Below are 20,492 nucleotides of genomic sequence, written 5' to 3' on the forward strand. Positions count from 1 at the left end.
CGCCGCCAAACTCGTGCTAAGAAGCCGGCCAAGCGTCATCGAAAGACGAAACGTGGCCCGAATTGGCGTCGACGTTCCTTTGAAGTTTCTTCGTACAGCTAGGCTCTTTCGAGTAAGCATCCGAAGCGTTTCTACTGTTTTTTATTCGAAGGATGCCTCTATAGCTCTCAGAAACGAGCGACCGCGATCTCGAAGCTGTTCCGCCCACTCCTACAGCTCACGTACACGGACACTGGACGGCGCATCCACTCCCTTGTACGCAATCTCGCGTTCCTCGCCTTCGCGCTTACTCTCATACCATTCAAAAAGACATTTTCTCTCGGCGACTGGACGACGTTTCGGTAAGGGAGCCCCATATGGGAACCGGCTCGATCCCGTGCGACTTGACAAGGTTTGTCTCGTTCCTTTGGGGGTCCCCAGTGGTGTAGGCATGCACTTAGGGGTGTCGGGGGCCTCTCTCCATCGTACATAGAGATGGATTGCATGCTGTACCACTAGCCACGTTTTGGGCATAGATCGATTTCCGACTGAATCTAAACACTAGGGTTCGATTTCTAACAGTCTAATCGAGGGCGGGTTGGGGCTCATGCGAAGGCTTAGTGGCATAGCACGCATGAAACTCCCACGTTATGTACGAAGCAGAGAATGTAGACGGGACAGCATCTGGTTTTAGAGCAGGTAGTTGTGAACGTGTCTGCATGACTACGACAGTGTGCACGGGTCCCTGCGCCATGCATTAGGGTTTAGTCGGCGGCTGCTAGTAGGGTAGGGCGATGTAGAGATTAGTAGGCTTATAGCTCCTTTTCGAGCGTTAGCTAGCAGCCGCCACGTGCTTTAGATCATTTATCAATGGATGGACAGGTACTCTAGCTGTTTTGCGCCTCTCTCCCTTCTCTGCTTTATTTCTCCCAAATCGTGCGTTTTCCATGTGAAGCTCTTCAGAAATTATCCCTAGCTAGCAAGAGTAAAGGTTTCATCTTTTTTTTCCCATTCTTCTTCATTGGAAAGTCCGCCAGAGAGAATGTTATTAGTTGAGCCGTCTTGATTGGCTACAGAGTGAAGGGTGTGGAACCGAACAGGTGCCGCATCCACTGTCAAATCAATCTGAAATTCATATCTTTATCTATTGGAATGAAATATATCATCTTCCTTATGTGACTACCTTATGTGACTTGTGTTCATCAAAGTCGATTATGTATCCGCTATCTGAAAGTTCTTTCCTCCAACATTAGAAATCAATGCTTTCTTTCGCGTCCTCTTTTCTCTAATTGACACAGTCTGTGGTTGAAATCAAGCGGATGGTCTTGGAAGAAAATCGACGCAAATAGTACAATTTATTAATTATTGTCAAACCTAATTAGGGTCTACATTTTCTCTCAAATCAATCACGAATGCATCATCAAATGATTTTGTTTCATTGCTTCCTCAGTCTTATCTGAAGTGATATATGCGTGCTGCTTAGTCGTTTTATGCTTCTTGCGATGCAACGACTCTCTCGATGTTTTTTTATTTTCGATCAATATAGTATAGGAACAGCAAAACACTCAGTCAGTCTAAGCATCTAATGCCACACATAGAACAAAAGACGAAATTGCTACATGCGCGTTTATTCCCTAACTCTCAACCCATCAAGTCTCAGCTGCAGAATGTTTAAAAAGACAGCTTCTATACTTTGATTCGTTCAAGCTTTGGAACGATCTCTTCAAAAGTTGGTCGCTGATCCGGATTCCCATTCCAGCATGATTTGGCCATTTGTTTCAATTCCTCCATGCATACAGCGGAAAATTCTGGTCGTGCATCACTTCGAGCTATTTGATCCACAATATCGGCCATCATCAGTCCTTGCGCAAATTTTTCAAAATACGGATACTTCGCGGTCATAATTTCCCACAATGCAATTCCGTAGCTGTAAACGTCTACAGAGACGCTGTACTTTTCACCGCGAAGCATCTCAGGAGCTCTGAATAGCGATGTACCAACGGCACGCGATCCTCGAACGCCTGCACCACCCTCATCACTACTAGTAATCTTCGGTGCCATTTTCGTGCAACCCATATCGGCAACTTTGACGATTCCTTTCTCGTTGATGAGAAGATTATCGCACTTGAGATCGCGATGCATGCGATTGATGCGATGAAGATGACGCATTCCTTTAGCTGCATCCAGAGCGTATTTGACTTGGAGCTCGTATTCCATTGGCTTATTCGAGTAATTGCTGTCTAACTCGTTTCGCACGGATCCTCGTTCCATGTACTCCAAAACGATGAACGGTTTGTTGTCAACGGTCTTTCCGGTGCCAATGAAGCGAACTATGTTCGCGTGAAAAATTGATCTGAGCAAATCGCTTTCGTCTTTGTATTCTTGTAGTTGTTGGTCAGTGCAATCGTCCGCTTTTATTTTTAGAATTTTGACTGCTACAATTTGGTCACGGTATTGAGCTGTCCACACGTCGCCAAACGAGCCTTGTCCGATCATGCGCTTCAAATCGACTTCGTTATCATCGACTGACCAAATGTTAGACAACTGGGCCACCGTTTCCTCAGCCATCTCCAGTTCGACTTTCGTGTACTCGGCCACTTTTTGATGTTTTCTCACACGCTTAACACAATAATAAAACGCGCCAATGAGTAGAATTCCGACAGCAATTCCAATACCAATGAGATACATGGTCGGCGTTTCGCACGCTTTTCCGGTAAATCCGGCGTTGCAAATGCAGACGGTTGCATAGCCGGTTTGAATGATGCATGTTCCGTGAATGCACGTATTGGGCGCACAGGTGCAGTTCGTTATAGACGTTGACTCCGTTGCCTTCGTTACGAAACCGCTCGGACATTTCGTACAATTCGCCGCTCCGTATCTATCGCTGTATTGTCCCCTTGGGCATGGGCGGCACGGATAGAGACTGTAGTTAGGACTGTACGTTCCCGGCTTGCACTGCGTTAACTTGAGGCTCTCTATGCCGACGATTCTTATCCAAGCGGGAGGATCCTTATCAAATATTGTTCTGATGATATACATTGTACTTCGGCTTCCCAGTATCAGATATTTATGTGAAAATGCGTGTAACTTTGTCGATGTGGTGATCCATTTCTTTTCGCTTAGATCAGCTACGTAAAAGTAGGATTCGTCTTGTGTAAAGACAAAACGGCCGTCTGCCTGATTGGATTGCCTTTGGCTACAGTATTGTCTTGGCGGCAGTGTGGCTGTACGCCACGTTAAATCGCCAGTGCCAAGTTTAGTATAATGCATATTCCAGTCACACGAAGGTCCATAACGGGCAAGAAACCAATTTATAGTGTCATTTATACGCATGCCTTCGTAAGATCGGTTCGAATGGCTACTGATGCCGAAGTAGACGTACAAGGTATTGTTCCAAATTGCGCTTGACCATTGCTGTAGTTGATTAGTAGGCTGCTGCTCCATCTGCTCGTGTCCATTACAACAAAGCTTTCCCCACTTCGCTTTCGTGAGGTGCATGTCGATTGTTATCATCCACAGCGAACTTGTTTGGTTATCGATGCCACCCAGAAGAAGCAGCGATCCATTGGCCATCGAGGTCATTGTCGCATATGAAGTCAATTTCTTTGGTTGAGCTTCATCTGATTCAATCTTAGACCATTGTCTTAATTTCACCGTGTATATCCAAAGATTGTCTTTGCCGTTTGCATTAAATCCGAGACGACTTCCGAAGAAGGCCACGTTCTTGTTTTGCGTTGCTGAATAGGCGGCCTCGAATCGTTCTCCGATATTACATTTTGTTAATGTTACCGATACTTCACCGAGCGCTAGAGTGACGTTGCATGTTTTGGGCGTTTTAATCAGTCCCGGATTTATTCCTGGCATCTGATCGGTATCGTACAATGTCCACGTAAGAGAATCGAGTTCCAATCGCCACATTTCCACCTTTTGTTGACTCTCCTGCATCAGATACCAAACGGTGTCTGTAATGCTGATCATTTTGGCGTCCCACTGCAGTTGAGGATACCTGTCAGCTAAAGCAATTTTTTTAAATTCCAGTGTTGAAAGTGAGCAATTTGATCCTAATGCTTTAAGCAGGTGATTTATCTCCAGTTCCCATAGTGTTATCCCGTGGTTAGTTTCCGTCTGATACGACAAAAAGAGCACTTTATTTTCCAATATCATAATTTTTCCAAAAGCAAATGTTTGCACCATATCATAAATTTTGACTTTAACGTACTGAATTCGGTTATTCTCCACATCGTAAACTCCCATCAATGTGGCGTTTACTAGAAAAATGAAAAGTTTATGTTGTCTCGTGTATACTCTTCCCATCGTTTCGGCATTTTTGACAGAAATTTTGCCGGCAACTATTCTACTTCCTAGCATTACAATCGTTTCATGGTTGTCATGGCAAACAATACTAATCGGTGCTGAAGACCAGCGCTCCGTTTTCACGTCGAAAGTCCATGCACTTTGATTTCCATCGATCAGCCAATAAATGACTGTATTGTTTACTGAGAACGGATTCAGACGATTCAGTTTGTGCTCGTTCAGTGGTCCCAGATTCGTTGTAAATTGAACCCAACGATATTTCATGTTCGTCTCGTTTCTATCATCGACGCATTGAAGCTCCCAGAAATCGCGTACAATCTCATTGTTGACGTCGTTCCCGCCGAATACGATTACAGATTCTTTGCACTGGCACGTGCTTTCGGCTCGGTAGTGCGAGAACGCTTCGTGGCCAAAGCGAGCCGTAGGAACTGCGGTCGTAAATTTCAGAGCAGTCCACTTCTCGCTGGCACCGTTGAACAGCCACGTTTCGTTTGACGCTTCCCCGAGCCCGTATTCGCCGCGAGCCCCTGCAAACGCAATAACTCGAGTACCGCAAAGTGTCGTTATGGAATTGGCTAGCAATTGACTAAAATGCCTTATCGAATCAATGTGTCCATCTTCTCTTGAAAGTCTCGTCCACGAAGCGGTTTTGGGCGAGTAAATCCACGTATAGCCGTCAAAGTCGACGAACAGAATGCGTGTTTTCGCTTGTGATGACGTCGGGTTTCGACGATAAGTTGTCGTGCGACGAGGAAATCCCAATACGCTTTGACCCGTTTCGTAAACTACTCTCGTTCGCGGCCAGTTTGGGCTCCACTGCGAATTTTCGCTGAAAATTGTCTGCCGATCGTCGTTAGGAGTTTGTCCGCCGATTTCTTTAGCGCCAAATATTGCCAGAAGGCAGAGCACAAACGGAGGAACAGATGAGTGCATTGTGGCATGCGCGCAACTGGAGGTAAGACGCCTCCTTTCCGAAACTCACTGTTTGAAACTTTTTTGTGTCGTACCTCGTTTTATGTAAACTAGTGCGGTTGTTGCAGGATAATTAGCAGTTGGAAAGGCTGTTGAAATAGTTTTTGAACGTAGTATTTTCTAGGGCGTTTCTCTGCTAAGCCAGAGCCGCGCCTCCATCAAACTTAAGGGTCACCTCACAGTACATCTACACAAATCTTGTTTTTTTACTGCAGATCAAAGACCCCATTATTGTAGTCATCGTTCCGCGAAGAATGATGAAGGAATGGCGAATCAATCGGAATCAATAGGATTAATGACCAGCACGTGGCAGAGTTCATAATGCGTCTTCAGCAATCCCGGATTATATCGCGTCATTTGTCGAAGCAATCGAGCGTTGCAGAGCAAGTTCCTGCCGATTTCCTTCAGTCTAACCGGTATAAACGTTTTGTTTGAATCGATTGGCATCCGATTGTCTTCTCAGGGCGATGGGGCTCCCCTCGATGGGTCCTCGAGCCGATTCTCTCATTCATTCGACGTAAGAACCTTTACACGTCGTACGAGCACTTCTTATCCACGTCGTCTCAGTCGTTTTTCTTAGGAATGACCTTAGGGATGACCGCGTGGCGAGCATGGTCGCCATGTTTGAAGAATTCGCAAGACGAAAAAACAGCCGGATCGCTTTGGAACCGTCTGAAGGATCACTTAACATGGTAACTGTCACTAAAGTACGTTTTCCTGACTTGTCATGTGTGGGGTCTCTTATCGGGGTCCTAGGTGTGTTAGCGCTCGGAGGCGGGGTCCCTTGCCTCTTCCAACCCAATTCTCGCGTTTGGGAGCGGCTCTCTGTAGTATTTCCGACCGAGTGATCTCTGAGCATGGGGGCTACATGTAGAATGTCAAAGTCAATCGCGATGTAATTTATCTGAACGGATTCATATTTTTAGTTTCTTGGTGATTTGAAGAAAATGACAGCAATGAAGAAGAGAAGATGAAGAAAAGAACGCCGTTGCGCTGTTTTTGTTGTGCATGAGATTTCTAGTGAATGAAATATTATCGATAGTTTTAGGGAGCTTTCGATCTCCAGGTTATGGAGACGAAGGCAGCACACACTTTAGCTAAGGGACTTGAAGCGCGCGCGTGGATGACGCAAGCCTTCAGCGCGGAAGTCCCTAAGCTAAAGCGCGCAGTCGACTTTGCATGTCCGCGCGTACGTATCTGTCGCGATAATATAGGAGGTGGCATGCTGAAATTTTTATTAAAAAATATCCCGTATATACAAAATAAAATTCAAAAACGTTCCCTCTCTTCTCTCCTTTCTCCTCCTCTCGTCGTTGTCCCTGCGCCGCCGCCCGAGTGAGAGACTGAGACTGCAGTCCCCACAGTGGACTTTAACCCAAGTCCACAGGGGAAAGGCACATTGACCTCCAGCCTCCAAGGAGGGAGACTATAACCCAAGTCCCCAGGGAAGAGCGGATTATCCTCCAGCCCTCAAGAAGCGAGACTTTATCCCAAGTCCCCAGGGGGACAGCTGATTAGCCTCCGGCTGCCAGGGAGGGAGGAGCTGATTAACCTCCAGCCCACAAGGAGGGAGACTTTCACCCAAGTCCCCAGGGTGATGGCTTCGTCTACGTCATCTTCTTTCTGCATCGAAACATCGTCGGATTGATCGATGAGTGGGAGAGAGGAGAGAACTGAACTGAAAAAAGAATTAGACAATTGAATCCTAATAAATATACACGTGTTACTAACCTTGAATGGATGAGGGAAGACTGCGGAGGAGGAGGAAGGACTTGATCCACGCAGTGATATTATCATCTACAAAAAATGCCGATTTGAGGTGAAATTTGAGGCGTGAGGTCAATATGGAACCGCGAGGTCAAACAGGCAGCTGATACCCACTGTTTCATAGAGAAATATCGGAAATCAAAGAGATGACCCAAAGAGACCAAAACCATGTGCTATAGTTCACAGATGCTAAAAAACTTGACCTCGCGGATTTCCAACGAAAAGCACTAGATCAACTCTACTTTATTAGTACAACAACCACGCACGGTCGAACATTTCGTACGGGTTAAATTTCACACTATAAAAGCCCACTTCCGGTACACGTTAATTAGCCACGCCCTTTTGAAATAAAAAATATTCGGCGCGGTTGGCGAATTTGAGACCGTGGAGTCAAATAGGTACCAGAGGTCTATCGTTTTACGTAAAAAAATCGGAATACTGGGACATGAGGTTTTGGGCCAAAAACCGTGTGCTATATAGTTCAGGGATGCTAAAAAACCTGACCTCACCGATTCTCGAATAAACACGCTAAATCTGTTGTATTTTGTGAGTTTGACAACTCTACGAGATCAAACGCTCGGTTCGCGTCAAATTTTGGCCAAAATGACCCCACTTCCGTTACAAATTAGGACTAACCACGCCCCTTTTAAGAATCCTCGAAAACTTAGTCTAATACTACTAGCCTGCGAAAAAATAACTACCCCTTCCTCCTTACCTGAAACGATTTTGATAGTTCCCTGGCTTGGAACTTCGTCGACGCGACGGAAAGTAACTTTTCGCCATTCGCGAGGCATCGCTCGCCTACAGATTATTCATAAACATCGAAGTTATCGTCGTAAGAGCGATTCGTACCGTGTGAGGCTTTCGATTCGTTCATTGATCGACGGATACGACGATTCGAGCTGTTCTTCTTGTCGAAAACTCGTCAGGACTTCGAAGACGGGTCTCAGAGGACCTTCAGATAGGAACTAAAGAACGTATCGCGCATGATGGCTTTGCTACGAGCGGATACGCGACGAAGATGAAAAGACGTATACGGGAAATCGGCGTCCCGGATAACCTGCTCGAGATTCTTTCCAAAAGAGCGAAAGACAAGAAAAATTGAACACATACACGCACAGGCACGAGACGAGAGTCCCTTCTGGACAAAAGTCGTCCTAAGCAACAAAGCCTAAATGAAAGGCCCGCCTAAAATTCGAAAACGAGCGTCACGTACCTCGCGATGTCTGGAGTAGATTGTGAGCCACTAGAAATTGTTAGAGCTGATTTCTAGTGTCGGAAAGACGGTCATTGGACGCGATGGTGACGTCGGAACGAGGCACTGCGCTTGCGCAATATGTAAAACACTTTGCCTAATATTTTAATCCTTTTTTTGAGAGTTCTGCATATTTATGTTATGTACTGTACCTGCATTGAAGACGATGTCGAAGGCGTCAGAGTTGTAAATCTAAAATAAGAAGCAATTGTTATAAAGAAAAAGAACAAGATCATAAATTATTTTACCACGCATTCTACATGAATGAAGATGTACCTTGATGAATCATGACGTACAAGTACACCTGAATTCCCGCAAAGAACGTACAGTACTATCACATCCATCATTAGAGCACCGCATGCGTGGCGACAACTACAACTCGTCGATTGGGTTAGAATCACCTCGTGAACATTGATTGCCAAGAGAAACATTGCACTACACTCTAGAGAACAGCGGACCGACAAAGGACTAAGAACTGTTATTCCAAGTCAAATGAGAACCGCTTGAAGTGCAAATACGTTACAAAGGGTCGCTACCCAACTAGACTCACTGAAAGTTGCCGTCAAAGTTCAAGGTTCCTTTTTGCAACATTTGCAAGGCTGGTAACTTCAGCGATATGAGGAGCTATATAGCATTATGCAAGTCAGAGTGCCTGAGAATCCATTGAAAAATGGAAGCACGTGACGGATACCAGCTAATGCCTGAGGGAAGGAATCTATCTCTACTACCTACTAATCTCTACGCTGCCCTACAGTACCTCCTTAAAAGCCGCCGAATAAACCTTAGTGCAAGGCAAGGACCATATGCACACTACTGTAGTCATGCAGCCGCGGGACGGCAGACAACTGGGCAGATCCACACTCTCCGCTACGTGCATACGTAGGAGCTTCACTCATGAAAGCTATGATTCCACTATCCCTCGCTCGGAGCATGAACACCGCCTTCGACTGAACGATTGAAAATCAAACTGCAGTTTGCAGATTGGTTAGGAAATCAGACTACTCTCCCAGCGCGAGCTGTTTGCCTGCAATCATTCTCTATGAATTAGTGCTGCAGAGAGAAATTCCTCCCTTTCCTATCTGCTTGCTACACGACTGGGGCTCCTTCGTACGTGCAATGCGGACAAACCTCGTAGGTGTCAGATTCTTTTGCCGGCACAATTAGAACGCGTCATCGTCGAGCACGACTGCTTGAACGAAAATCCAGTAGGTGGAAGAGATATAGAGAATGATGTCTTAGCCTGAGACTAGCTCCGAGTCGCCCGTACAGAAAAGAGACGCGCGGAGCGGCTCTAGGTGCTAAGAACGTACATCTAAATCAGACGACTCAGAGACTGTTCTGCTGTGCGCAGCCAAAGGGGAAAGGACGTCGCGCGCGCCTCAATTGACTAAGGACTGGCCAATACCTACAGCAGCTGTGCTCAACGAAACCAAACGCGTTCTTAATTCTAAAAGGAAGCATAGCGAGTTTTTCCAACCGCTCAATATCGAAGGATGACTCCAAAAACTGCGGATTCCACGGCGAGTTTTTATTGCGAGTCTCCGGGATATCGCCGTCAAACACCCGGAAAAACGACTTCTCATCTCGCTTGATCCACAGCAACAACCTACGCGATCCTACCTGTAGCTACTATCTAGCTACTATCTATAGAATCCGCCGACAAAAGCAAGGATTTTGCTCGCTAGTACAACTAGCCCATGCAAGACTCGCTAGCGACGCAAACGGATAACCAAGCTGGGCAACCCGCCCCCGGTCAGAATGTCAGAAATTGCGCGATGATCAAGTCTTTTCGTCTGCATTCAACCAAAAGGCTCTTCGTCTTTGAAAAAGCATTCATACTTTGCAATAAAATGGAAAAACGTATCTGAAGACGAGTTTTGGGCAAAAACAACTTCGCTCCTTCTCAGATAAGCATTCGTTCATTTTGGTACAGTACTGTACGATAGACTCAAATTAGGCACACACACAAACAGCGTAACGGAAAAAGTTATCTTATCCGCACCTTAGAGAAATGTGTTATTAGGTTACTTATTAATTAAGCCTCCTACTACATTATTGCCTTCATCAGCTTCCAATGACTCTCTCATCATCGGCTCAGAACGACTTGCGACGCTCTAACGCAAGCCATGCAACGGAACCAGCAGAGACTCTGCTTAGAGAGGCGAAAAAATAAGTTCAGCTAGAAATTAAGCTAATCTGCAGTGCAACGCTAACGGTGTGTACCGTACGTGCAGGTGGGTATATAAAACGAATTTAAGCGATAGCGATACGTGCATTAAAGTGTTTATTGTCGAAGCGGTTAGCGGTAACGTAGCATATGCGAGGTGCATGTGTATAGCCAGGTCATTTTTAAGAAGCTGGAACAGGATTTTCAGAAGCTCCCACATCTCCACGCAATACAACGCAATCATTATTTGGAACGAACTTTTTATTGCGTTCTGAAAACAGAAATCGGAGTTCCCGACTCTTCTTCATGCCCCGGAACGGGTGGAGCTGCTTCTAACGCCATTTGTTTTCTCTCGCCTTCGAAAAATTAACAAGCAGGCAGTTTCATTGTATTTTTGGAATAGTACGTCCTGATCAAATTTGACATGCACAAGGTGACAAACGTTTGAACAAACAGATACGACAAATTGAAAAAAGTTATTTCATCCATAACTTGACAAAACTAGGTTTGCAGTTATTGGGCCACTTGTTCAGCCGCGGATTATTTGCGACGATATTGCCTGTCATTTCGCTAACCGTGCGTGTCTTCGCCAAAGTTAGAACAACCGTTCGACGAGAGCCATCAACAAAAAGCCAAGGGAGCGAATCACCAAAGAGTCCTTTTCCTTGCACCGTCTCAACATTCTTACATTGGCTTGGTCTACTATAAGGGAGAAAACCGCAAGCGGTAGGAACCTTCCATATACCACCAGAATTTCTGCAAGACTCAGTGCCCCCCACAGTTATTCTTAGAGTATAGTAAGGCTTTGAACGAATAATTCGTCCATGACGAATTTTTCCGAGTATGGAGTAGTCTTCAGATAAAGGAGAATTTTCGTTTCGTCCGTCAACGTCTTTTTCGCTCCAATCAAAAGTTGCTCTGGCAAGGACGAGTGTCCAGTCACCTTTGTCTGTTGTCATGTCGCAAAGTAGGGGCAGAGTCTTTTTTGGACCCGCATAAAAATAATACACTCCATCGGGAGAATTTTTTCGCCAGGAAAAATAACATGAAGTTGTTTTTTCTAGCCCAAAGTGGAATTATACTAAATAATCCAATTGTTCAAAACTCACTGCTGCATGCAAGAATGTTCTCAGTATCTCCTTGGCAAGGTTTTCCTCCACATCGAGGAGCTGGGCTGTTGCATTTGCGAACTCGCGTGCTATTCCTGTAGAGAGAAGAACGACAAGAAATCGGTTCAGTCCAGACTGACCACTTTCCATCAGCTAGCAATAAAACGCTAAATGGTGCAATGAATCTGACGCTTAAATTTCTTACTCCTACAACATCGTTGGTAACACGCCCGTTTTTCAACTTTTGGACCGGGACAATCTTTCCCCCCACAAGAGCGCCAATAGCACGATCGCTGGCGCGTTTCATAGCCTTGGTCGCACGTTTTTGAACATAAAGACCACGAGGTCCAGTCACTCCATTTTCCGTCAACTAAAATAATTTGGAGGAAGACTTCTGCCTACTGTATGTAAGAACTATCGAACCTGGACAGCAATGGTAGGTAGGACACGGTTTCATGTCCAAACGCAAACCGTCACAAATTCTGCCTCCGTGAGCAGGCAAAGGATTTGTACACTGCCGCGTCCGATGAACCATGTTACCGTGGGAACCACAGGTTTTGGAGCAACTAGACCAAGGTGACCACAAAGACCATCCACCGTCAACTGAAACAGATTGAAGGCAGCTTATATAAAGGGGCATAAAAGCAGAAATAGTGCTTTTTCTACCAGGACATGGTTGACTGTTGCAGGTTTGATTGTCTACTTTGCTCTCGTTACAGTCCTTGCCTCCGTACTGTGGACGAGGGTTTGAGCAGTATCGATGCCTTATCTGAAACCCTTCACCGCACGGCTTGCTGCACATTCCCCACATTGACCACGATGTCCATCCACCATCAACTACGTGAACAAGCAGGGAGTTAACACAACAAAATACAGTACATACATACATGTATGTATGTATGAACCAACCAGGACACGGAAATTTGTTGCAGCGCTGCTTTAGCAAACGGTAGCCGCTACACTCCTCCCCTCCATAAGCAGATTTTGGATTTGAACAAGTCCTTTCTTTCTGTCGAACGCCGCCGCCGCAGCTTTCGGAACACGTAGACCACACAGTCCACTCCGTCCATCCACCATGTACTAATATTAAAATCCGATAGCATGAGCTAAAGCAGGTACAGAAACAAACCTGGGCAGTAGTGATAATTGCAGCTATTCCTCTCTTCATCGGCACCCTCGCACGGTTCTCCGCCGTTCCTAGGAGCTGGATTGTTGCAGTATCGACGTCGGTCCTTGGTACCAGGCTGGCCGTTAGTGCTCTCAGTGCAAGATTTGCTGCATCTCGTCCAAAGTGACCAAGAACTCCACTTACCATCGACTAAAGACAATGTCGTTAATCTAGTGATGCTTCTCTTTGTGTACTTGGGCAAGGCTGTGCATTGCACTCTTCTTCATCCTTTCCACTTTGAAGAGAGCAGTTCCTTCCTCCAAATGCAGGAGTAGGGTTGTCACATGTCCTTGCACGACTGCGACGTCCGGAGCCGCACGTTTCCGAACACTGTCCCCACCCAGCCCATTCGCTCCATCCGCCATTAACTATTTGGAAATTTATTATTAGACGAGGTAGATTCTTACGCACTAATGTTACTAACTTGGACAATAAAATAAATTGCATCGACGTGTTACGCTGTAAGATCCAGAGCAATTCTTTCCTCCCCAATTTGGAGCCGGGTTGTCGCATAGCCGATAACGACTCTGTTTGCCCCCTCCACAAGATAAACTGCACGCCGACCACGCCGTCCAGCTGCTCCAATTTCCATCCACTATACAAAAATTATTAAGGAGAAGCGAAGGAAACGCGAAATTTCATTATCACTAACCGGCACAGGGAATCGCGTTGCACTCCTCCTCGTTTATGGAAGGACCAGGACAAGGCAGCCCGTTCCACTTAGGAGCTGGTTTATTACAAATTCGGGTTCGATTTCTTCTTCCAGTTCCACAAGACCTGCTGCACGTTGACCAGACGCTCCAATCGCTCCAGTTGCCATTAACTTCGGAAAAGGAAATAGGTTAATTGCTAAGATATTCACAAATTCAGGTCTTTTAACGGCTCGCGCCCGTCCTTTTAGTCTCTACTCTACTTTTTTAGTGCTTCTTAGCTCACAGTGAAAATCGTGACGTCACGTGGGACAGCCGACGTCATTGACGTCACCCACGAAACGTTCGGCCCGGCTAGCGACTCCTCTACGCCCGTTCCTTCAATAACGGAAAAAATCTAACGAAAAGAGCTCGCACGAGCCGTTTGGATGCGATGGAATCGTCGTCCATCAACTCGAGTAAGAACTGAACCCTTCGCGGTGGCCGGAATTAAGCCTTTATGAATAGCGATGCTTTGTCTAGCGTCTAAAGAACGTGTAGCAGCCTCTCGTTGGGCCGTGAAGCTGATCGTTTGAGCGGAAGGCCGAATATAACGTAAGGGCGTTTCCCTCGATCAAAAATGGGATCGATAGAGGTACGTAAAAGCTTCACCTGGACATCGAAATACATTGCACTCGGCTTTTTCGATCCAGTGGTGGCTGCAATTGGCTCCTCCGTATTCCGGTTGGGGACTGTCGCACAGGCGCGCTCTTGTGCGCGTTCCACCGTCGCAACTGCGCGTGCACTGGCTCCAGTGCGACCACTCGCTGAATCCTCCATCGACTAAAAGAGGTATGTTAGCACATCTGCCTTTACTAAGAAACGAGTACTGTACCTGGACAAGGTAGTTCGTTGCACTTTGCGTATTCCGTGCCACGCCCCGGGCATGGCAGTCCCACCCCCTTTGGAGGCGGGTTATCGCAGACACGCGACCGATTTCTTCTGCCTTCGCCGCACGTTTTAGTGCAGTTAGACCACGACACCCATTCACTCCATTGACCATTTACTGCAACGAGAGTAACGCGCGTCGACGGAACAATGATTCTTCGTTGAAAAACCGAACCTGGACATTCCTTTACGATGCAACTTTGTAATTCAAACGAAGAACCGTTGCATAAAGCTGACGTGCACTGTCGTAGTCGCACTTGCGATCCTGTGTCGCATGTTACCGAGCACGGAAACCACGGTGTCCATGGGGACCACGCCGACTGACAGTGCAGAAACACCTGCAACAGAAGTAAAAAGAATTAAGTGATAGCAGCGATTTATAATACATCGGTTCGATACGTTAAGGAGAAGTAAGACTCTAAGCATAGCAGTTGCTCGACCGGTCGACCGGTTGTTGTTTGTTGGTTTAATTAATTCACTTGAAGAGCTGTCTCCTGTTCCGAGCTGTCACGTTTTCCGAGCTGTCACGTTTTCCGATTGTCACTGACTTGATTACGACACGCCTTCGGAATAAACCGCGCGACGACTCCACGTATGACCGAAAGAGCGATCGGCTCTCGCGTTGAATTGCATCGATAAGTGAGTCCAAGAAGCAGACAGGGCCTTTGCTTCGATAATCCACTTCTCGGCTCGAGAACTAGTGTTGGGTGTGTCGCTTTCTTTGTTATTCAAATTAATTGCGTTCATTAACCATATTACCTGATCATTAACTTGACAGTTGTTTTGGGGACTGAAGCTTCTGTCGCCTATCATAACAATCGCTTCAACTCTCCGATCTCTGATGGTCTTCCTTTTGCTACTGCATCTGTTCATTGTTTGCTCAAATGGAGCACAAAGAGTCGGTCCTGACGTTTGTTGGAAGACGGCCTGCAACACTAATATGCTTCCTCTCGTTACGGAAATGCTGACTTTAGAAGTCTGTTGCAAACAAAGAGGTGGTACAGCGTGGGGATTAACAACGGGTGAATGCCTCGACTGCCCAGGTTCAGTTCAGTTTGTAACCAAAAGAAGTCAGGTGTCGATTATTTTTTTGTGAATTGCAGTTAGCACAACGGTTCCGCCAACGACCGAGAGCGTCGCCACAGAAGAGCCAATCGTAGTCGCTGGGAATCTTGGTGCATGGACGGAGTGGGGGGACTGTTCTGCAACATGCGGAGCAAATGCGTATCAAGGCAGGCGCCGATCTTGCGAACCGCTCGGCGCCCGCTGCGTTGGAGATTTACTCGAAGGAAGAGCATGTCTTCCTAAGCCATTTCCTTGTCCTGGTATAGAGGAAAGTATCTTTAGCAGTTGCCTTTTATAACTCGCTTTCTTGCCTGCAGTTCCTGGTTCTTGGGGTGAGTGGGCTGTATGGTCAAAGTGCGATGGCACCTGTCGTCAGCAAAGGTCGAGACAGTGCGACAGCCCTCCTCCAAAATACGGTGGGCTCGAATGCTCTGGCTCTGCAACTGACGAACGGTCGTGCGACAGAAATCCTCCTTGCAAAGGTGTTAAAAGACGAAAAATTCGACGTAGCAACGATTTTAGCTCTTTTGTAGTTGACGGTGAATGGAGCGAATGGAGCGTCTTATTTCCCTGCACCAAAACCTGCGGAACTGGAATTGAAATACGCTCTCGTGCATGCAACAACCCTGAGCCAAAACACGGCGGCGAATCATGTTCTGGACCTTCTAACAATGTCGGAGTCTGCAATTCTCATCCTTGCCCTGGCAATTTCTCTTAACGTCAAATTATCAAGGCTTTTTTGTTAAATAATTTTTTTAGTTCATGGCGAATGGGGCGATTGGACCACCTGGACGGGTTGTGAAGTGTCCTGTGGAACAGGAAGGCGATTCAGGAAACGAAAGTGCGATAGTCCATCTCCTGAAGGTGGCGGTCGCGATTGCCGAGGCTTTGCTGAAGCCGTCGAACCGTGTGCACCAAACCCGTGTCCACGTTAGTAGACTACCGGTTGTGCACTCTCAAATTTCAAAGTTTCGCTTTGCAGTTGACGGAGGGTGGAGCTCGTGGACGAGATCGACTTCGTGCAGTAGATCGTGCGGTGGAGGAACGCAGCAGATGTTTCGTCAATGCAATGATCCGAGTCCCAATTACGGCGGTCGCTTTTGCGCAGGTTTTCCTCGCGAAGTGCTACCATGCAACGATAACTGCTGTCCTGGTAACTTTTCAGTGCGGAATAGAAGAAATTCATAGACTTGAGCACTTTTAGTGAACGGAAAGTGGAGTAACTGGGGATCGTGGAGCGTCTGCTCAGCAACTTGCGGTTCGGGCGTTCGTAAGAGAAACAGGACTTGCGACGATCCTCCAAAAAAATGCGATGGCCTCGATTGCCCTGGCTCACACTTTAGTCGTGATCCGTGCAACGTACTGCCGTGTCCCGGTATATGGTCTTCCACCGGCATTTATATAATTAATTAATTAAGTTGTTTAGTGGACGGCGTATGGAGCGAATGGTCTAATTGGACGCCTTGTTCGAAGTCTTGCGAAGGTGGCGTTCGGTTTCGAAACAGAAAATGTGATAGTCCTCGTCCTGATCACGGAGGACGCAGCTGTCCTGGCCAGCACTCCAGTTATAGTCAGTGTAACACCCACAAGTGCCCAGGTTCAATTAGCTAATAATAATGTCTTAAACTCCTTACGTGTGCTACTCATAAATCTATTATAGTTGACGGTGGTTGGGGCCCTTGGACGCTCTGGTCTCATTGCACGTCGAAGTGTGACATTGGCTCTCAGACTCGAACAAGAGCCTGCAATAGTCCACGACCAGCGTTTAATGGATCGGAATGTGATGGAGGAGAACCTACTGATTGGAAACCATGTCACAACAACTGTCCTGGTACGTCAAATATGCAATCCTATTGACATGCTCAATTGAGGCTGCATTATTGATTAGTTCACGGCGGCTGGAGTGATTGGTCAACTTGGACTCAGTGCACTCAAAGCTGTGAAGGAGGCACAAAAAACCGTTACCGAGTGTGCAATAGTCCCCCTCCGCGTCACGACGGCCGTCCTTGTCCTGGCCATTCCTATCAGGCTTCTGAGTGCAACAAACAGCCCTGTCCTGGTATGAATTTTTTTCTAGCACTTTCAGTTATTGCAGTCTTGTTCTTAGTTGACGGTGGTTGGGGTCAGTGGAGTATTTGGGGGTTTTGCTCCGTCTCATGTGGAGGCGGAATTTATAATCGTACGCGTAAATGCGATGATCCAGCTCCAAGGTTTGGTGGAATCGACTGTGAAGGTGCCTCAACCGATAAGGACGAGTGCAATAATCATCCATGTCCTAGTGAGTATCTACATAATATTGACTTTTACTTTTGTGGCTAAGCGGACGTGTCTAGTTGATGGAGCTTGGGGTTCGTGGAGTTTTTGGTCTCCCTGTTCAGCCTCTTGCGGGCCTCATAACCATGGAAAGCGCTTTCGGACGAGGCAATGCAATGATCCTTCGCCAGACTTTGGCGGAAAGTTTTGTCTCGATCGAAGCACAGCAAAAGAAGAAGAAGCTTGCAATCGCAAACGGTGTCCAAGTGAGATCGTTAATTTTTCTGTCAAATGTAATTATTTGCGTTTTCCCCTTTTCAGTTCATGGAGGATGGTCACCTTGGGAATCCTGGACTTACTGCACTAAGACATGCAGGAGGGAAGGTGAAACACCTGGAACTCAGCACAGAAATCGGTCATGTAACAACCCAGTCCCTCAGTTCGAGGGAGCTGATTGTGGTGGAAACAATCGCGCTGAAAGGCATTGTTTTGACTCGCCGTGTCCCGGTTAGCGTTGCGCTTGGGCAATTTTGAATAGTTCTGTAACTGTCTTTTAGTGGACGGAGAGTGGGGGCAGTGGGGATCCTTTGGAAAGTGCACGAAGACGTGCGGAATTGGTCTGAAAGAAAGGCAAAGACATTGCATTCCTCCGCAGAATGGAGGTCAATATTGCAGTGGATTTTCAAGCAACAAGCAGCAATGCTGTGAAAGTGAGATTTACACCACTTACGAATATTTCTTCTTTGATTGTTTTGTTTCGTACGGTAGCTCCCTGCACTCAACTGCAGGTAAAATCAAGACAAATCGAGGTAAGGACCGTCCGTCATCGTACTGTAAGCGGATGGAGGTGGTGCGGTTTTGCTGGGTGGAGTAGATGTCATACAAGCACGTGAGTTGCTTCGTTTCCATTACCTTCCTTCCTTCCTTCCTAACGTGGCCTTGATCTTTCGTTAGAATCCATTATTTTTTGGTTACCAAAAAGGCGACTCAGTACTACCATGTTAGAGCTACGAGTGAACCTTGTTCTTGATTAGTGACGCCATTTCTCGCTTTCACGTTTCATTTTTCATCTGTATTTTGTCGGTTTTTCGTCTGCATGTCCTTTGTGTGATCTTCTCTTTCGTGTTCCAAAGTGATTATCCTAATTCTATCACAATTTTACGAGCTTCCCCCACACCTCGACTAATCTTATTAGTGGAATGTCAAATACTCTCTATCAGCTGTCGAATTTCAGACGTCTTTGTGTTCTCTTGAGATGAAGAAAACGGTCTCTATCCTCTGGCTGTTATCCGTCTTGGGCGTCTCCGTACAAACAAATAACGGTAGAGCACTCAAAAGAACGAACCTAGACGATATCCGGGCTTCTTCTATAGAGACGACTGCTCACAGTGCTCAGGGTATTGTTGTCACTCCGAAAGAAGACGAGTTCGTGGAAGACGACGACATAACGTTCGAGTGCATCGTGAACGTCGGATATCCGCAAAACTCGTCCGTTGTCGAGTTTCGGTGGACGGTGCCGGACGCGAGCCGATTCCGAATACAGCAAGAAGACGTCCTAGCTCGCCCTGCTTCGTCTCGAGTGAAGATCTCGAGAGCGAAAGCCAGCGACGAAGGGACTTACACGTGTCGGGCAATCATAAATCAAACCGACTGCGAAAACGAAAGCGAAGAAGGTTTCGTCGACGACGAAGGGCGTATAATAAAAGATGAGGACGATCGATGTGCGCCGGACGATATTTCTGCCTCTGCCGTAGCAACGCTCGGTAAATAACAATGAGTAGACGTAGAACACGCCCTTTCTCATCAAGTTTCGATTCTAGCTGTTCCTTCGGCTGGAGACGATCCGCGTTTTGCCGTTCCCTTGCAAGACGGCAATATCTTGTGTTTCACCGTTCCGGGAAAGAATGGAGACGTTCTCAGCCTCGTTTCAGACGAGAATATGATTGTAAACGCTCGTTACGTCGGGGAACCCTACGCGATGTGGATTGGCGAAATAGGTATAGTGCTAACAGATCGCGTGGGAAGTAGATGGCACATCAAGGTGATCGCTTCGAACCAAGAAGTGACACTCAATGGCACGATTGTTAAGAATAAGCTATCTCAGGCGGGATTGGTTATAGAGCCAGTGCATAAAGATGTAGTTAGAATTAAGCAGGAAGATAAGCAAGTAGGTGTGACGGTTGAGTTCATCTCAGATCACCTGAGCTTTTACCTGACTGATGGACGAGGCTTGTCGTCAACAGTGCATGGAATTTTGGGTGAGTGTAAAGGTTCAAATATAAAAAAATCGTTTCTCTTTTCATCGAAGCAAGTTTTAGGCCAGTTCTACAAATCGTCTCACAGCGTATACCCCAACAGTGAAGCTGGGCAGGGGGTTCTACTGCACGAAGGCAATGTCTCAGCTATTCTACAGAAGCAGTCTCGATGGCCTTACGTTCGAGCGAGGCCAGAGTCAAAATGTTGGAGCCCAATCGAGGATCATTTTGTCACTGAATGGAAAATTTCGAACTACATTTTGAACGATCTGTTTCAAAGCAAACCCGAGGTCATCAAAAGAAGAAGGTAGACCTCCCAGACCGCTGTTTCTTCCCATTGCTTAATTGGGTTGTCATTCATTTCCTTGTTTGTGTTGACTTGATTAGCATACCGTTTGTTCACATTCGGAGAAATCCGATAATTTCGTTACTTTGTCAGCTGTCATTTCCTAATAAAATTACGATTTGTTGATACCGGTGACAATCAGGGTGACAATTATTGCTGTCAGGCAAGACGGTGAATTGAATACACTACTGTTCTAGGACGGTAATTGAGTTAATTAGCGTCAAGTTGGTCGTGGTTCTTATCTCTGAACCACACATTCGTTCTG

At 46.4% G+C, this 20,492-nt stretch overlaps 4 protein-coding genes and 2 long non-coding RNA genes across 8 annotated transcripts; 3 read left to right on the plus strand and 3 right to left on the minus strand.

The window, feature by feature from the left end:
* Positions 1 to 1,496: 1,496 nt before the first annotated feature.
* On the minus strand, positions 1,497 to 5,213 carry LOC136195991 (uncharacterized). Its single transcript, XM_065985487.1, has one exon. It carries the CDS (start codon positions 4,555 to 4,557, stop codon positions 1,666 to 1,668), a length of 2,892 nt encoding a protein of 963 aa, XP_065841559.1. The 5' UTR covers positions 4,558 to 5,213; the 3' UTR covers positions 1,497 to 1,665.
* Positions 5,214 to 5,611: 398 nt separating this feature from the next.
* Positions 5,612 to 6,546, plus strand: LOC136196004 (uncharacterized). Of its 2 annotated transcripts, none has more exons than XR_010672049.1 (4): positions 5,612 to 5,681; positions 5,729 to 5,782; positions 5,846 to 5,972; positions 6,192 to 6,546. It is a non-coding gene; the product is annotated as an uncharacterized lncRNA (long non-coding RNA). The 2 variants fall into 2 exon arrangements; XR_010672050.1 differs by having other exon boundaries at positions 5,846 to 5,957.
* On the minus strand, positions 6,490 to 8,058 carry LOC136196005 (uncharacterized). The gene is made up of 4 exons (XR_010672051.1): positions 7,885 to 8,058; positions 7,748 to 7,833; positions 6,997 to 7,062; positions 6,490 to 6,943 (listed from the first exon to the last, which is right to left on the minus strand). It is a non-coding gene; the product is annotated as an uncharacterized lncRNA (long non-coding RNA).
* Positions 8,059 to 10,826: 2,768 nt separating this feature from the next.
* On the minus strand, positions 10,827 to 15,121 carry LOC136196290 (A disintegrin and metalloproteinase with thrombospondin motifs adt-1-like). Its single transcript, XM_065985814.1, has 15 exons — positions 15,068 to 15,121; positions 14,857 to 15,027; positions 14,484 to 14,646; positions 14,256 to 14,426; positions 14,033 to 14,203; positions 13,384 to 13,554; positions 13,156 to 13,326; positions 12,926 to 13,099; positions 12,693 to 12,881; positions 12,473 to 12,643; positions 12,230 to 12,400; positions 11,987 to 12,166; positions 11,769 to 11,933; positions 11,564 to 11,716; positions 10,827 to 11,514 (listed from the first exon to the last, which is right to left on the minus strand). The coding sequence occupies exons 1-15, from the start codon at positions 15,119 to 15,121 to the stop codon at positions 10,931 to 10,933; spliced, it is 2,859 nt and encodes a 952-aa protein (XP_065841886.1). The 3' UTR covers positions 10,827 to 10,930.
* On the plus strand, positions 13,718 to 18,795 carry LOC136195994 (A disintegrin and metalloproteinase with thrombospondin motifs adt-1-like). 2 transcript variants are annotated; one of them, XM_065985489.1, is made up of 18 exons: positions 13,718 to 13,839; positions 13,904 to 14,015; positions 14,074 to 15,351; positions 15,412 to 15,633; positions 15,691 to 15,855; positions 15,907 to 16,077; positions 16,133 to 16,303; positions 16,356 to 16,526; positions 16,578 to 16,748; positions 16,800 to 16,970; positions 17,034 to 17,204; positions 17,262 to 17,432; positions 17,481 to 17,651; positions 17,707 to 17,892; positions 17,948 to 18,133; positions 18,184 to 18,336; positions 18,395 to 18,515; positions 18,581 to 18,795. In XM_065985489.1, exons 3-18 carry the CDS (start codon positions 15,150 to 15,152, stop codon positions 18,654 to 18,656), a joined length of 2,679 nt encoding a protein of 892 aa, XP_065841561.1. In that variant the 5' UTR covers positions 13,718 to 13,839; positions 13,904 to 14,015; positions 14,074 to 15,149; the 3' UTR covers positions 18,657 to 18,795. The 2 variants fall into 2 exon arrangements, with proteins under 2 accessions (XP_065841561.1, XP_065841562.1); XM_065985490.1 differs by having other exon boundaries at positions 13,724 to 13,839; positions 13,889 to 14,015.
* Positions 18,796 to 18,875: 80 nt separating this feature from the next.
* LOC136195999 (inter-alpha-trypsin inhibitor heavy chain H5-like) lies at positions 18,876 to 20,353 on the plus strand. Its single transcript, XM_065985500.1, has 4 exons — positions 18,876 to 18,948; positions 19,000 to 19,389; positions 19,447 to 19,884; positions 19,945 to 20,353. Exons 1-4 carry the CDS (start codon positions 18,882 to 18,884, stop codon positions 20,190 to 20,192), a joined length of 1,143 nt encoding a protein of 380 aa, XP_065841572.1. The 5' UTR covers positions 18,876 to 18,881; the 3' UTR covers positions 20,193 to 20,353.
* The last annotated feature ends 139 nt before the right edge of the window (positions 20,354 to 20,492 follow it).

Source organism: Oscarella lobularis, chromosome 15, assembly GCF_947507565.1.
Source record: "Oscarella lobularis chromosome 15, ooOscLobu1.1, whole genome shotgun sequence".
NCBI lineage: Eukaryota > Metazoa > Porifera > Homoscleromorpha > Homosclerophorida > Oscarellidae > Oscarella > Oscarella lobularis.